The 17,857-nt window shown below is 38.2% G+C and overlaps 1 protein-coding gene across 4 annotated transcripts in view; it reads right to left on the bottom strand.

Moving 5' to 3' along the window:
• LOC132144740 (neuronal-specific septin-3-like) overlaps positions 1 to 17,857 on the bottom strand; it is a 67,383-nt gene that overhangs the window by 11,020 nt on the left and 38,506 nt on the right. For 3 of the 4 annotated variants that reach the window (XM_059555316.1, XM_059555334.1, XM_059555329.1), the window contains 2 exons: positions 9,546 to 9,785; positions 2,735 to 2,863 (listed from right to left, as the gene is read on the bottom strand). In XM_059555316.1, the coding sequence (XP_059411299.1) occupies positions 2,735 to 2,863; positions 9,546 to 9,785 (369 nt within the window). Of the gene's footprint in view, positions 1 to 2,734; positions 2,864 to 9,545; positions 9,786 to 16,142; positions 16,368 to 17,857 lie in introns of those variants that run through there. The other variant, XM_059555323.1, reaches the window with a different exon arrangement.

Raw genomic sequence — 17,857 nt, 5'->3', positions numbered from 1 at the left:
CTGACCCAGATGGAAATAGCAGGGCTAATTAGATAACAGTGCAATAGCGTATACATTTTATGAGTTAGTCTACAGTTTGTAGTCCTAGTGGCCTTTGCAACCCATTAAAAGTTAGCACAATTTCTTTAGTTGTCCTACCGAGCTATTTCTGAACACAAGAGACAGAGGACCACTATCAAATTTTATGTTTGTTAGACCCTTGTCAGACAGTCTAAAATGAGAAATGAAGATGGATTGCTGGGTGCGACTACACTAACTACTGAGGGCAAGCAAACACACACACACACTCAAACAATACATTAATTTAAAGGACTAGTTAAGTTGGATACGGCATCTGCCTTTCACGCCTCTTTCCAACGAAGCATGGTGGCGGTGCCAAAAGCAAAATGGAGATTCATTGCTTTCTCATTGCCAAATGTGGGATGTTTGAAAGTACGTGCATCTCATGCATAGCTGCTTACATGGTCTATGTAACTGATCTGTTTGTATTGTACACGGTCATTTCCCATATTTTTACATTGTTCGCACATACAATCAAATGGAGTATACTTCAAAAGGCTATGCTGTATGCTTATGTCAAAAGTCAAGTATACTTTGGGCTTAATGCTCACTCATAGCTTATCTTTAAAATCTAAAAAAATTAAAAAAATAAATTAAGCGTAGATGAAATTGATGGAACATCCGATCTTTTCTTCTGTATTGTGATATATTTTCTATTGTGCATTGCATTCAAAAGGCAGATGAACATGAGCATCCAGTTATGACATTTCCATGCCTACTTTAATAACAGTGTTATGATACCTAAAAGCGCTGTATTTAAATTTAAAATGTAAACAATTCATTTAAATTTGAGAGTTTTATTTTTTATGTTGACTAAAGTATTGTGATAAAACCACAAGATTAAAACAATTACCAGGTTATCAATACCAGTGCCAAAATTTATTGCCAATTTTATCATGACATTTTTCTCTTATGAAAATAATCAATTATATGATCCTCAAGTAGAGTCAAGAAAATCAGTAAAACAATTCATAGTTTACATCAAAAGCAAAGTAGCAGACGTTACAGCCCTCAGAAACCTTTGAAACAAACTTTGCTTCATTGCCAAAACAAGCCTAAATGAAACCTAATTCTACACATCTCCACAAAATCACACCTTCCTGTTTGGATAGAAGAACCCAAGCCTCTGTTGATTGTTACTCTGGAGGAAGTATGCAAGACAGAGACGCCACATTGCTCAATCAACCAATTCATTCACTCAGCTGAGCCAGACGCCTTGTATAAGTGGTGGCCTCTATTAGACCAGCAGTCATCTCCTGACCAGTGGGATAAAGCACATCCCCTGTGCATTCTTCCTCTGTCATTCTCTCTGAAAGAGAGCTCATAATGACAGCCGTGGCCTGATCTCAGCAGTTGAAGTCGTGTGATTGATCTCTCCTAATCCGTCCCCTTTGCAGGCTTTTTAATTTCTTTTTCCTTTCAGAGCACATGCTCCGATCACTGGCCCTTTTCCAAGTCAAACCCTACAAAACACTGAGCTGCCTCCAGTTTGTCCTGTCTAAATGTCATTCTTCTTTAATCCCTTCATCCTTTCAGAAGTCACTCAGGCCAACACTGTAACACGTCATCTTACTGATGTGAAACACCATGTGTGGTTTGTACCAATACCGTAGAATAGTGAGAGTCCAATTTAAGAAAAAAATGAATGCAGTGAGGCATAGTACACTAAGTGTACAATTCCTCAACTACAAAATAAGTGTGGGCATTTTATGCACTCATCAGTTGCATTATTTCCCTATGTAGAAGAAGAGGAGGGGCTAAATGGTTACACATCAGATTGGTTCGAAGCATCTTGTCCGTTAAATTGAGTGGAAAAAAATGCGAATTCTAATAAAAACCTGTTAGGTATTCTACTTCTCTTCACATGGTGCATATATATTTATTGTATTTACAGTATAATTAGCTTGGTTGCATTCAAAAAATATGATTGTATCATAAAATTACCATAAAATACATAACAGCACCAGTTTACAACACCTTCATAAACAAAATAAAAGCATGGTAACAGTTTATATTAGGGACCAATTCTCACTACTAACTTGTTTATTATTAGCATGCATATAACTAGCATATTGGCTGTTTATTAGTACTTATAAAGCACATATTCTCCATGACCATATTTTACATTCTTAATTCTACCCAATACCTAAACTTAACAATTAATGAGCTGTTATTTAGCAGTAATTAGGAGTATATTGAGGCAAAAGTCATAGTTAACACAGTTAATAGTCAGTTAATAATGATAATTAGACCAGGAGGGTCCAATAAAATGTGACCAAAAACATAAAGCAAAAAAAGAGTGTCTTGCCATCTTGCTTCGAGTAAAGTCATCTGAATACACATGATGTAATTACGACTTCCCAACTCATAAACATGAACTTCACAGGAGGACTTGAACATTCCATGAAATTAATACACTAGATAGCACTGTATATAGAGGGCGTACATAATTTGGGACACATGTATTGACAAAATGCCCTTTCGTGGCTATTCAGGGCAAAAGCACAATTTTGAAAGACCATAAATGTTCAGAGACGTTTACTGGGTCCAATGCTGCAGTTATGATATTACCAGCAGGGGCAAACAGGCTGTGCAAACTAGCCAAACCTTGACCTCTTGGGTGTGACGGGTGTGTGATGTTGTAGCTGTGAAGAAAGAAGCGCTGAATACTCACTGTGGCTGATTGATTGCAGTTGGACAGTTTTCGAGATCTTCTCCTCATAATTAGGAGTGCAGGACTTCCTGCTGACCTTGGACTTGAAGAGTGTGTTTACAAGCGTTGACTTCCCCAGACCGCTCTGACCTGTCAATGAGAACGAGAACAGACTTAATGACTTTTGTTTGTAAACTGCAGTAAAGCACAATTAACTGCATATGTAGCAGACCCCGGGCACGTTTATTTGCAGGACGACCTTTGCTTACCATTAGCAGGGGGGATAAAACTTTATTACTGCACATAGATAAGATGGCACACATAAAATTGAGGTCATAAAGTATCACATGACCAGGCAGTGCAGGCCTCCAGGGTTTACATAAGCCCTTGATACTGCAAATCATCGGTGATGTAATAGGACCAGGTCAAGCCAAGGCAAAGTGCTTTAGCATCTTATCTGGTGGGTGTCCAAACACACTGACAACACCACGCCGCCGGGAGCTTTGGGGAGCTTTTCCACTTAATGACTCTTTCACACTAGTCCTCACGGAGATCAGATCAGAGGGAGGAAGCTATTACCAGAGAGGGAGCCTTATCAAGGCCATCTCAATTCACACAAATAAGAGTAAATCTATGGGGCCACCTTCACTGCTTCAAAGGACATGTGCTCTGTTAATGTGAGCCGCTTAGTATTGAGTGCTGATGATGGGCAGTGTGTGTTCGGTCTCGCTCAGAGGGACCCTTGGGCCCACTGGTCAGCTTCCCGTTCACAGTGCAGGGGTGGGGAATGTGCTAATCGCTCTCACCGCTCCGTTTCTACCTGTTGAGAGGCCTGGCTGCCTCGGGAAGCTGTCAATGGCTGAAACGATTTGACAGAGACAGACGACGGAGCCGGGGAGATCTGGCCCCTTTATCATTGTCCACCTCAGCAGAGGCTTTGATGGATTTACGCCATGGCCTCTTACCATGGGAGGCAGTTGACATCAAATTTATGAGGAACTGACATTGCAAGTTGTGTGTCCTCCTGGGCCTATATGATTTACCAGTTCAGACAATGCCTGAGTAAAGCAGGGCCTCCTGAAGATTTCAGTGTGATCACATATACCATACCTGTTCTGTGGGGATGGGAACAAGAGGTTTCGATTCCCCTAAATGACTCTTATTCTATACCATTTAGAAAGAAATAATTGGAAAAAGAAATGCAAATCCATTGCCAATTTATGATGACATTTTTAACAACTAGTCAGCAACTACAGTGATTTAGGCTACAATAGTTAAAAAAAAAAAAACCTTCATATGAGTCATATGCCTTTGATAATCAGACTATGCTGATTGCACTGCATATTTTTGATTCACTAACAAGAACCGACTCATCCATTCATGATTCAGACTTTACCTGTCATGCTGTATATTTTTGATTTGCTAAAAAGATCTGGCTTATAGACGGTTTCAACAGCAACAACATAAACAAACGTTACTGCGCATGCGCGCTTTTGTGGACCTAACTTAACTTCCGGTATACTTCCAAATAGAATCAATAACAACATCCAAGTCCCTCTTGAGTAGATTTTTTTTTTCGATAACAAACAAAATATGTTTGCTGCGTGGATCAGGTGGACTTAATGAAAAGGCAAATTAATTATTTCCGAGCAGGAGATGCATAAAGTGCGAGAAATAGAGGTTTCCCCAGTAACAGCTGTAAACAAAGCAGAGCTACACTCACAAACGCTGCGTTATCAGACATATAACATGCAGTCTTCCATCAGAAATAGTGAAATAAAAACACCCGTGCCTCCTTTTGATATTTAAACATATAAATGTAAGGAATTATTATTATTAAACGTGCACTACGAAAATCGATCAGTTTTAAAATCGTGGCGAGTCTCCAAAAATAAATAAATGTATGGGAAACATATCCCACAGCACAAACACCTTAGCCCAACTTCAGTCTACTCATCACCTTGACTTAAACTGCGTTTGTAGAAGGCACCGCAGCCAGACCGATATACACAACACAGACCGGAAGTTAACTTAGGGCCAGGCGCGTGAGCCCAATGAAACAGTCTATAAGATTATTTTATTCTGCAAAAGGACTGCTTTGGTCGTGCTTTGTTGCAAACTGTATATTCAGCAGTGACACTATTTAGAGCATTTTAGTACAGTGTTACATCTGCATCACTGGAAGAATAATGTATGGGAGAGAGCCATTAAAGGAACCAAACATCAACTGACCTCATAAAAGACCCCGTGCCGAGATAATGTGAAAAGAATAAAGGCTAGACCCAGTCAGGTGAGTCATGCATTGACACACTCGCCCAGAAACGCTGTGTTGTAACAGATTGTCATTTAACCACAACCACATGAAACTCCAACAAATGCAGGTTGCAATTTCACCAGTGTCATATGTGTTTAACTCCAGTTGATTTCTCAAAAGCATTTCAAATGGTGAAAACACATCTCCTTTGAGACACTTTGAAGCACAGTTTGCAAAGCTTTTCTTTGAACACAGTATCTACAAAGCCCCCTTGGCTTGAGGGCGACAACAAAGCTGAATGTATTGAAAAATGTCACAATATGCTAAGCTCGTATTTGGGAGACAACTGCTACTTGACTTATGGGAAACTGGGAGACTCGCAGTAGTCCTCAGGCTACAAAAAGGTCCTGACCTTTACAACCGAGGACAAACTACACAGACCAACAGACTCCGAGTGCTACCATATGTGTGTGCGACTCTCGGATAAGAGCACCCCAGGGCAGGGAAATGTGGACAAGTGAGCATAGCCCACCAAACTCATCCTGTAAAGTTTCCTCCATTGCTGCGACTTCATCCTGTTGTGTATATCTTGCTTTCGCACAATTCCTCCTCTTCCTGTATCTTGTCAAGTTTGCATACACTGTCAAGTCATGCTAGTTAATACATGCTAGAGTTCCCAAACACACCCTTGTCAGAACCCCTGCCCTTGTGTTCTACAATGCACTGCCAGGGAAACAAGAAAATACACAAACAGAAGACGTACTGTACATAAACCATAAAATGTTTTAAATTCAAACATTCATTGTTCAGAATTAAAGTCCTTTGAAAGGGGCAAATCAAATGATCTGTCAATAGCTTTACAGTGCATCGAAAGTGAGTCAAACAGATCTTTCTTGCTCCATTTTTTACTACTAGCATTTCCATGCCTGTCTCTACCGGGAAAGGGAGAGAACGGTTCACCTTTGATGTATGTCCAGAGTAGCAGGCATGGAGTGCACCACCATACCTACTACATAGAAACACTGTTACCTCCACAGTTCACTGAGGCAAGGAAGAAACTTTCACAGGCCAAATGTTACAGAGGCAGCTTTTTTGGGAGTTAGCACTGGAACAGAGCCGTGTTCGCTCTGCAGAACTCATCACAATACTGATCTGCTTTAACACGCTTCTGATCTGCTCCCCATCAAACAGGTTTCAAGCTGCTCTGGATAGAGAGGAAGAATCCAAATGGCCAAAATGAGAACAGGTGAAGACTGTTTTTGTCATATCTCTGCCTAATATCATTCACACACACTTTGAGTGGATCATATTTAAAGCTGAAGTGTATTTATCGAGTGTTTCAGTCAGCGTTTCTTCAACCATGGCTACTTTTATCAGGGGTTTATTAAAAAAAAAAAAAGAAAAAAAAGGAAAAAGAGAAAGATTTTTATTCTTTTCCTTTTGTTAGATAAACATCACATTAAAACCTTGACCCAAAGCTAGACGTTCAGTCTTTAAATATGAAAATTAATTAAATTTGTTTTCATGTTTAAGACTGATTTAAAGGTGCTGTATGTAAGTTTTTGACAAAAATACCATAATATGTTTGCAGATATTTAAGAAACATGCTAAGTTAACATACTTGTTTATCTGAAAAACAATGCTACAGTCAGTTATTCCCCTTTTTCAAAATGTGTGTTCCTGATCAGAATGTTGGTCTTTTTTTTGGTTTGTGAAACCCGCCCACTGCCAGTTTACCCAATTGTATTTCAGCACCCCGGGTTGCCAGTTGGCGGAAAACACAGCACATTTAATTTCATTCATCGTCAAGTGCGCTCATTCCTGTTGCTGTAGTCAATCTGGCAACCTGCACGTGCTTCAAGTCTGAGGAGGAGGGGCCATGTGAAAAAATATTTAAAAATAAAAATATTCCAATATTTTGAATTTGGACTGCAATACTTGGTTCAACCACTCTGTGTCAATCCTACATACAGTACCTTTAAGTCATAATTCACAAAGCTGTTTGCACTGCACTCTTTTTTTTCATACAATATTTTATTTTTGTGCATCAATCTATTACTTAATATATGAAACCATGATTCACACTGACAAAAAAAGTCTTCTTTTAGTATTTAATTTTATATTTAATTAATGTAAAATAAAACACTAAAAGAAGTCTATTTTTGTGAGTGTGGATCATGGTTTCATATACCAAGTCACGATTTATAAGTCATAACTGTAAAAAAAAAAAAAAAACCTTCAAACAAACCAATGCAATATTTATTTGTTTTAATATGATACTGCTTTTTAAATATTTTAAAAGTATTTTTTATTGTGCATCATTTCCAATCAAACGGTTATTTGGACAAATGTGTGAAATATTGTTTAATTACATAGGACATTTAAAATGAGATATTAGCGTTAGAAAAGAATCAGCCATTTTATTAAAAAGTTTAAAATGTCTATAATAAAAGCAGGCGTTTAATAAAACTCTGCTTTCTATGCAGAAGGAAGGGGGAAAAAAAGTGCTACATGAATACAAAAAAGGGATGTGGTGTTTCCTTTTGCCAAAAAAAGATAGGGAAACTTCCACAACCATTATGCTCTGGGCTTGAGCCAACAGTCTGTGGATGGGAATACAGAACTGCAGAAGTACGATCCATAGTTTAACAGTGAAGATACTGTGTTTTGCTGACAAAACAGGGGGCATAGGGAAAGAGTACACATATTTATATGTACTCCTGACATTGTAACAATACAAAGCTGGTTTAAAATCAACAAACTTGTCCTTTCAGATGGTAATGAGACTGCTGTAGGAATTTTCATTACTTAAAGGAAGCCAAATGGTCCTGGGCTGGGACTACCCGAGTGTCCAAACAATGACAGATGGGAATGGGGTTGCAGGACTGTTTTGGAAGAACAGTTTGAAAAGCTAGTGGTGAACTCAGTGGTGCAGAAACTACACACTTCAGCTTTAATTTGTTTTGCTGACATCGCTACGGAACAGCGGCTGATACTGGGTTTCTCTGTGAAACTCGCAGCCTTTGAAGGATTTGGCAAAATGTCCTTTCTATTACCACTATGGAGGAGCCACCACGGGGAGAGAAAGCACAAGCAAGGGAGTGAGAAAAACCTGGCAGTTCGGTTTAAAAAACAGAGGAATGAAAAAAGTGAAAAAAAGTAGAATGGCTCTCATTGGAGAGCTGCATGGCCTTGAATTTGTGATGCTGTGGCCATCATAAATCCCCTTGGCTGGCCCAGTTGGGGAACACACTGAGCCACATTTGGATCCAGTCTGGTCCTGCCTCCCAGCACACAGACAACACAACAATAGCCCTTGCCATTTAATTAGGTAAGGACACACTCAGCCAACACCCCCCTCTCTTGCTAGACGCTCAGGGGGGTTTGCGGGGTTCCAGCGCTCTGATTGGTCAGGCTTGAATGAGGTGGCCAGTTTGAATCAGGCAGATGTCCAGAAACTGCCCAGGACAGTTAATACCAGCAAGCTCTACTGAGCTGGCAGAGTACAGCCCTAGCAGGTAACCTGGCATAAAATCTGTGACTTAAGACTTATAATAAAATACAGTCTTCTCATGAAATTCATAAAAATAAAAAAAATAATCTCTTTTCTATTTTATTATATCATTCTTATATATAATCATTCTATTATATTTATGTCATAACTCATGTCTTCAGTGTCACATGATCTCCTTCAGAAATCAATGTGCTGATTAAAGAAACAATACATATATCATTACCTTATACAACATTTAATGACATTTTAAGATTTCTGTATATCAGTATTATTTTTGTGGAAATCATGATTTTTTTTTTCATAAATTAAAAAAAACGGCTTTCGTTTGGAATAGAAATCGTTGTAACAATATAAGTATTTGTCAGTTTGATCAATCTATGCAAACATATCATGCATTGTGATTTTGTTGCTTAGAAATAAAAGGATCTTTGGTTAAATGATGGTCTCATGTCAGAGCCACCACATACATATTATATATATAGAAAAATATTGCAATACAGTTTGACTATATCACCCATCCTATTTACTACACAAGTAATGTTTGTTTATAACAAGCTCTTTCATGACAGACAGAATCCACCTTTAACAAATACACTATTTTACCAAGTCAACAACAGTCTCTGAAAGGAGATGAGTTTTTAACAGGCAATGGTACGATTTCCTCTTCACCTATCTATGCTTCCTGTTAGAGGCTGAACAGTCTTTCTGCCCCCATCATAGACAACCACACTCAACTGTTGATGTTTGTGACTTTTTACCTGATTTGACACCTAAAGTCTATTCTATTTTCATCTCTGCAGTCTTGGCTAAATCGTCCCCATCTCAACTAAGCTCATAAGACAAAACGAGTTAAAGTTCACACTTTGAGCACAGAGAAAACAAGAGGTGTGAAGTCGTTTAGACAGAGCCGTTATGCATGTCGTTTGAAATTCAAAGTTTCTATGTACTTTGCTGAACCAGTTTTGAGGGCTTTGTATTTTTCTGTTTCTGTATAAGTAACTGGACCTATCCTGCTTAAAAACACATTCACAATTCAATTTAAGTCAGAGCAATGTTCCACTTACCAACCACCATGATGTTAAATTCAAAGCCAGCCTTCATGGTTTTGCGTCTCATCTGGTCCAGCACTGCCTCAATGCCGACATATCCGAAAAGATCTCTGCCCTTGATAATGCCTTGTGTGTCAGATTCACTGAGGCATGGCAGAGGATGTTCTATCTCCACCACTCTCTCCTCCATCACCTCCATCTCCTCCTCCATCCGGACAGGTGGCTCCAGATCCAGGCCCTGCTCCTGTGCTGTGTCTGCCGACAGAGAGAAAGAGAGACCTATAAGTTAAAGGGGTCATATGATGCGATTTTAGTTTTTTCTTTCTTTTTGTATTGTTACAAGCTCTCGGTGCTTAAAGAAGATCTGTAAAGTTTCAAAGATTATAGTCTTTATTATTTAAAACAAAGATATATTCTTTATAAAAGTTGAGACTCTGCCACGCCCCCCTAAAACGGCTCATTCAAACCCGCCCCCACATTTCTACGTCACTATGTGGAAATATTTGCGTAATGCCACCCAAATGTTCACGCAAAGAAAGAAGGTGTGGTTTCAGTAACCACAGTTAGTGTTGAAGCAGCCATGTCAGGGCGATGCTGTGTGTATCTAGGCGAAGGCAAAACCACTTTATTTGACCTTCTGAAAGTAGATGCATTTAGCAATCTTTAAGATTACTTACAACAGAACAGCAACACATTTAATCGATGACCGTTTTGTGAACCTAGGAGAGGAGGTCATTCTGACTTTGCTACGACAATCTGCCGCTTCTGAATCAGCTACTGGAAGTATGGTTTGTTATTAGTTTAAGTATTTGCTATTGAATGTTCAAATGCGGAGTATTGCGCGTTGTATGTGTGTGTGTGTGTGTGTGTGTATGTCAGAGAGACAGGGTCACACAGTGGAGTCAGCTGTCTTAACCGTCCATGGTTTGTGTACTGAAAACACATACGAGCTTCATCACTGTTTGTCACGCGACTCTGTTCCTCTTTCAGGCTTGAACTGACGGTAAAATTAAGGACATTATTAAGTGACTTTACATTTATTTTGAAAGAGGAAGCTCACGATTATAGAAAGGGACGTTACATTTCTGACGAGTGCTTGCGTTTCCAATGCATTTCCAATCATGATGCACTGGGTCAGTTGGCCAATCAGAGCAGACTGCGCTTGTCAGAAGGAGGGACTTTGTAGAAAACAATACGTTTGAGAGAAGAGGGGCATAGAGGACCAACAATAATGTACTGTATTTGAAAAAAAAACTTTTTTTTTGTACATTAAAGCATGTCAACATATTCCAAATACATGGTGTTATAATGATATTTAAAAAAACATCATATGACACCTTTAACATATAGAAGATATAGTACAGTATCCTCTCAGGAAGCCCTTAAACAAATATTAGAATACACATATTTCTTTAGAAAAATCTCAGTCCCAAATGAGTCCTTGCAGCTTGCATCAGAAAGGCTTTGGCAATATAACTCAGCATATCAAGGGGACCCTTCTGAAACCTAAAAATAACAAACAAAAGACTGTAGAACGGCATTAAATGAATCAAATTAAAAAAATAAAATAAAAAAGTGAAAATTAAAATTCATTTTAATATAATAAGTATTAGCTAAAATATTAGTACTTTTGTTGTTGTATTTGCCATTTTTGTTGTTTTTTATTTTTCTATTTAGCTTTATTTTATTTCAGATTTGAGTAGAAGTTTTTCATTTAATATTTGTATTTTATTTTAACACAATAACAGAACTGTTTACATTTTTATTACTATTATTACTGAATGGGGAAGCAGAAAAAAGCCCTAGACCAGGTAAGGTTAGTTTCCTTCAAGCATTTTTACACTGGCATTCTATTACATCTAGCGCCCACGTTTCCTGACATATTATGTTCTTGCACAAATGCCTAATTCACGGCTTCAATTAATTTGAGGAAAAGATTTTTATTTTTTGCCAGGCTTGTTTATGAGTCAGAGAGTTGTGCCGCTGTGAGCATGCTCTGAGCATGCAGGTGGAGATTAATACACATTATGATGACTGACAGGAGGCAAATGTAGGTGAGGCACAAATCGATTCAGATGGGGAATTGAAATAATGAAGACGAAAAATTGAGAATTGTCCATAATTGTGCTTCCATCCTAGGCTGAAATGAGGCATTAGATTCATTTGTTAATGTTTGATATGTGGGTCAGGAAGAGGTTGATTTTATCTTAAGGTTTACTCTGCATTCACAAAATGGAAATGGATATGTAAAGTACCACCAATATGCATTGAACTTCATGCAGCATAGTGTCAGCAGTGAAAAAACAGCAACCCAGAGCAAAAATTGTTTTGTTCAGCTCAATTGAGTTGACTTGCGAGAGCGGCCAACACAGAGACAGCAGTTCACACGGCACTGGTTAACTACTGAGTCACACACACCTGTCAGCTGGCTCGGCCGGAGGATGCCCCGTCTGACTTAGTGAGCACAGCAGCAGCAGGGGCTGGAGAGTGCTACTGGGCTAATGTTTTTTTTTTTTTTTCTTATCCATGTACTGTAGTTTGTACCATTAGGCTACTATCTTGAGACAGCTCTGTTTATAAGAGGATTGGTAACAACCCCCCTGATAACCCCTGAAGTTGTCCTGGTGGAGACAATACTCCAGTCACAACTAATTGTTTAACTCTAATCATTCAAAGGCACGATTACAAAGAAAAGGACCACTTGCATTATTTAAAGAAGAAACCAAACAAATACATTTGAGGCATAATGCTTTTTAGCTTGTTTATTTTCATATAAAATATGGCATTTAGTTGCTTCAAACAATTGTGTAAAACTATTTAAAACATCAGCCATGTTAGGGGCTATGCATTACAAGTAATGCAAATTAGATAATCTGATTACTTTTTTCAAGTAACTAGTAATGCATTTCTTTTTAATTTACAAGAAAATATTGGAGTAACTTTTTCAAATAAATAACTTCAGTCACTTTTTTCCCCATTTAATGATTGACAGTTCTCCTGTCCGCATGTTGAGAGAAAATCAAGAGTAAAGGCTGATTTATACTTCTGCATCAACACTCGCCGGAAATTGTGCATAGTACCTGCAGGCTGCGGCGTTGCATCTCTCATTTAATCTTTTTCAGTAACCAATGTCTTTTCTGCTGACCTTCGATGATCCAGTTAAACTATACTAATAAGCAAAAATTAGTCTTGATACACATTTGCGCTTCTTTTTTTTATTGCTTAAGTGTGTTGAACGTTTTTCTTCTGCATTCTACTGTACAGACAATGAATTTCATTTTCCTTTACCCTGAGGCTTACTCCTTTTCCCATTGACAAAAATAAAACTTTTTTATATAAAAAAAAAAACGAGCAAGCCCTGCCATGATTTAAAAAGTAACGCAAAGTAATGTAATGCATTACCTTCCATAAAAAATTATGTATTTAGTTACTTTTTTAGGGAGTAACGGATTATTGTAATGCATTACTTTTAAAAGTAACTTTCCCCAACACTGAATATCAGTGTAAATAGTAATAATCGCAATTAATAATTTCAAGGGAGTAATTGACATTTACGATCGACAATTTTATAATTGTGCAGTCACAATATAAGAAGATCTAGAATATAACAAGGGACCTCAAATATGAGAAGACAAGCTTAATTACTCTGCCAACACCACAGCTGCTTTCACACAAAGTGTGTGTGTCTGTGTTAAAATCAGCTCATTTGTGTATGAAAACATGGGACTGTAAAATGACCCCCAGGAAATGCCAAGTCTACTATCCTTTATTATGCATTGCTAATGGCAGTGACTGTGAGCTGCACCCAACATGACACTCTGATTGCTTCATACACATGAGTGTGTCCCATTAACAGGTCAACTAAATGTCATTAACACAAGTATGCAAAGTACACCATAACAATAGAATTTATCTTCAAGGGATAGTTCACCCCCAAATGTTGTCAAATCACCTTCATGTTATTACACATTTGTATAACTTCCAAGAATAGGTTATTTCTAGAATGTTTTAACCGTTTTTGCCACAATGCTGGCAGAATTGTTTATTTTTGGGCTGAACAATCCTTTCAAGACAAGCTACACCATGAGTTGTTTACAACTAATATGATTATATAATTGTCCACCTCAGGCACAAATTGATACCTTCTTAATTTTCCTTGGTATTAGTATTCCTGCAAGTGTTGATGTGTTTTTGCTAGAGGCTGTAAAGATGTTATTCACCCCAATATGGTTTTCTCACAACTTCTAAAGACTTTCTCATGCTGTGACTTCGGCCTGGCCACAACCCTGAATCTTGCTGAGTCATACTGTCCAATTATATTGGCTTAAGAATTGAAACATTGCATGGCACATGCAGAAGCTGATTCATGTTCATTTTAGAGAGTCAAGAACTATGTGTAGGAAATCAGCATGCAGCCTGTGCTGCGTTTGATCAGCTGAGACAACCTTTGTGAACTGAGGTCCAGAAGACTTAATCAGCTATAAATATACCTTACGTCCTCCATCCACCAAAATGGAACTAATCTTAGGCTTCTTATTCCCTAACTAACAATACATTCCAGAGTGCCATCCAGCACCTGAGGATCTACACAAGACTGCATTGACTTGAGGTGAAGCAAGTAAATTTCTGATTTTGAACTTTGTGTGATTTGAAAAGTATGTGTTGTTACTGTTGGACGCACAAAGTTTGAAGTAAGAAAGCAAAACTTATGCAAAAGGGAGAGGAGACAGCCAGACTGTGGATTGGCAGATTTATTTATTTGATGCTGTCTGCCTGTTAATAGAAGCTGACAAATAAAGCCATGCTTGGAGATTGAGAGGGGAGACATAAAGTCGTCCAAAGGCTTGAGAAAAGCAAACAGAGTGAGAGAAAAGGGCTCCAAAGTTGGAACTTTTTAATAAAAACCTTGCATATTGAGTTTAAATAAAAGCAGATCTGTCTGGAGGTTTGCTCAGTGTCTGTTCTTGTTCTTTAATAATAAAACTGTTCACAGATGTGGCCCATCTCCATTTGACATGACTAAGAAACACAGCAGCACACAGCGAGAAAACAAAACTCACTCTTACTTAGTACAAAGCACCTCAGATATAAAAAAAGTTAGTTTCTCAAACCTTTTTGCACCCTTTTCCCTCATAACCCCATCAGTAAGGCTCAAGTATTCATTTATTGGCACCAAACCATAAATATGTTTATTTTAACTCATACTTCACTGAAGTAATAAAAATCTGTTCAATATTGTTTTGATTAGCTGAGTCGGAGACCTGGGCAAGTACAACTAGATGTGTCAAACTGAACTTAAAAGTTTTACAAACTGAACTAAAAGCAATTTTGAGATATAGGGTTATATATAAAGCAAAAAAAAAATGGTAAATGTCAAGATGATCTACAACTAAATCTGTGGTGTAATCACACCAATGCCCAATGTGGTCATGAACAGATCTATGACAGGAAACTAGGAAATAGAAAAAGAACACATCTAATTTTATAATAAAGTCACCTCCAGTTTCCCGTGAGAATCACAAAGACCCACAGAGGCAAAAAAAGAAAGAATGTAGAGCTAAACGACCACCCATGTTACACTTTAAAGATGTTCAGATATGTAGTGCTAACTGCTAAATGCTAGCATCTGATCTACAGCTCAAAATAATGGATGTTACATGCCATTGTTTTGTCTCATAACCTCTTCCCATATGGGAAATATCATCACAATATGAATTTTAAACCACAGCAGTATCTCTAAAAATACACTGTAGACCTATTTGGCCGATAATGAAAGAGAGAAAGAGAACTATCAATAGTGCGTGTTAATATTAAGCATTGATGATTGGTGTAAAAGTTTCTGAGGCCTGTGTTGTGTTTTGTGTGACTCTGCATAGATTTTGTTTAATTTAGCTACAGCTTTCTGTAGCTAGCAATAGAGAACACCGTTTACTGCCATACACTAGCTGATTGCTAATTTTTATGCCAATTACAAAGTTACTCAGCAGTAATCTAGTTCAAATGCTGGAAAACCTCAACACAAAATGCTAAAAGACTGCCAAAATGCTAAAACTAATCAGTCCCAGGACCATGTAAAACACATTTTATCCATGCTAGTCAACAATACCACAAAAAATACCTTACATCTGAACCTCATCATGGCACCATTTTGGACTCTTAGGCTCTCTGTGTCAACTTCCTGTTCATTTTCATCACAAATTAGTAAAACTTCAAAAGTATACTTCTAAAATGTTGCAGCACACAAGAGGAAATGACTCAAATGATTTTGTATGAGAGAGTGAGCATTTGATTATACTTGCTGCAAATGGCAAACACGCCTGTTGCATCTTGAAAAGGGGTAACCAATAACCATAACCGAGTTTCAAACATCAGAGCGTGTCAACCCTCAATTCCTTCCTGCCTGAAAATTTCTGAAATGACAAAAATAGAGCAAAACAAGCCAACTTTGAAGACATCATTTTAGAAAAGTGTCCTCTCGGGCAGCCATGAGACTCTCCCTTCCCCCTTTTGGCACTGTTGAAGTGCACCATTGCTCTTGGTTCCATTGTTATCAGAGGGGCAGTGAAGCTGAGACACACGCAAAGCTCATGGGATAAAAAAAGAGATTCTTACCTTCTCTCATTCACAAAGCTCTGTCCACTCCGCTTTCCCCACTAAAGACCCCGCGGCCCACACCAGACAGTCCGCAACTGTGATGTACCTCAAGGCTCGTCCCTAAACTTCTGCTTTGTGCTCTGTGTAACTGCCCATGCACTTCTCCCCCTCTCTCAGTGTCTCTCTCCCTCACTATGGAGAAAGAGCGCAGGGGTAACGGCTAAAGCTGCTCATGCTCATTCAAATGCAGATCGCCAAGAAGCTTCCACTAATCCAAAAGAGGACTTCTCCCATCCACCCCTCCTCCTCCCCCTGCATCTCTCTACTGCTTCTCTCAAACTCATTTGCACACTAGTAGGGCTGCTGTCAGTCGTCCGGCCCAGGCTCCCCTGCCGACCCCACAATGAGGAAAATACGTAATTGACCCATAAAATCAATTAGGAGAAATTTTAGTGCTTCTTTGAATAGTTGGCATCCACAGACTCGCTCATCTGAGAGAAAAAGAAAAGCAAATCGCAGTTACTCGTTCAGTGCTGGTAATAATAAGTGCCGTCTGTGCTGTCACGCTGGGCTGTTTAGGCTGTGGATTGCTGTTAAAAGACGTGAAAATGGTCAGTCAGATGTGAGTGGTTTTTATACCGACAACGAGCTGGTAGTTTACCATTTACAGAAAAGCAGCATGGATACATATTATTATTGCACAGCAAGCCAGATATAACTGGATAAAAACATTGGTATGTTTTCATTTGAACAGTTACAATTTTAGCTGTTCTTCAAAACTATACACAGATTTTAATAAAATGGATTTAATGGAAAACCATGTGTGAACTTGAAGGGACAGTTCACTAAAAAATGAAAATTCTGTCATTTACTAACCTTTAGGTTATTTCAAAATCGTCAAAAAAAATTTCATCAATCATAAAAGTAGTTTGTATGATCTTTGCAGTATATTCAAGTCTTCAAGAGCAATATTTTATAATGACCAGATTGAAATTTAAGATTTATAATCCAGTTGGTTTTTAAACATTGCGACCTGATCGTTGAGTCAGTGGGATGGATTTGAGGAGAAAATTCTGCAATAAATGAATCATTTAGGCCAAATGGGAAATTAAGCAAATGATTCTCTGAAAAGATGACTCAAAAGAATGATTCGTTTATCCCAACTTCTCAAATTCTAGTCTTTTGCCTCACACCAAACTTACAGCTTACAATGTAGTGCTTTAGAGAACTTTAAAGATACTTTTTTTTTTTTTTTTTTTTTTACCATGACAGCCTCTGTCCCAATTCACTATTATTGTACTGAAAAGAGTGGCAAGAATATTCTTAAAATAATAATAAAAAATACCCTTTACATTTGAATGTAGAAAGTGTCACACAGGTTTGAAACGACATGGGTAGATAATAACAGAATTGATTTTTTTTTGGGTGAACTATCTCTTTAAGGACTCCCCTCCAGATCTGTTTAAACATGAGGAGGTAAAGCATCTCTGCACAGTTTCACTGAGGAAGTGTGTTTTTCTCACTCTCGAACTGTCATTCTGACTTATCACAAAATCTAAGTGTTTAGTCTTTATGCTCTCCATAAAATGAAGTCCACCTCATATAAATTAAAGTCAAGGAAACCGCTGAATACACCCATGTAAGGATGGGCCTTTTTCAAAACAGCTAGCCATGAGAGAGTGTGAAAATGCCTTTGAGTGAAAGAAAGTGTGTTTGTGTGTGTGTGTGTGTGT

This window comes from Carassius carassius, chromosome 1 (genome assembly GCF_963082965.1).
Source record: "Carassius carassius chromosome 1, fCarCar2.1, whole genome shotgun sequence".
NCBI classification, from domain to species: Eukaryota; Metazoa; Chordata; class Actinopteri; order Cypriniformes; family Cyprinidae; genus Carassius; species Carassius carassius.
This window is presented reverse-complemented; position numbering and strand designations above follow the sequence as displayed.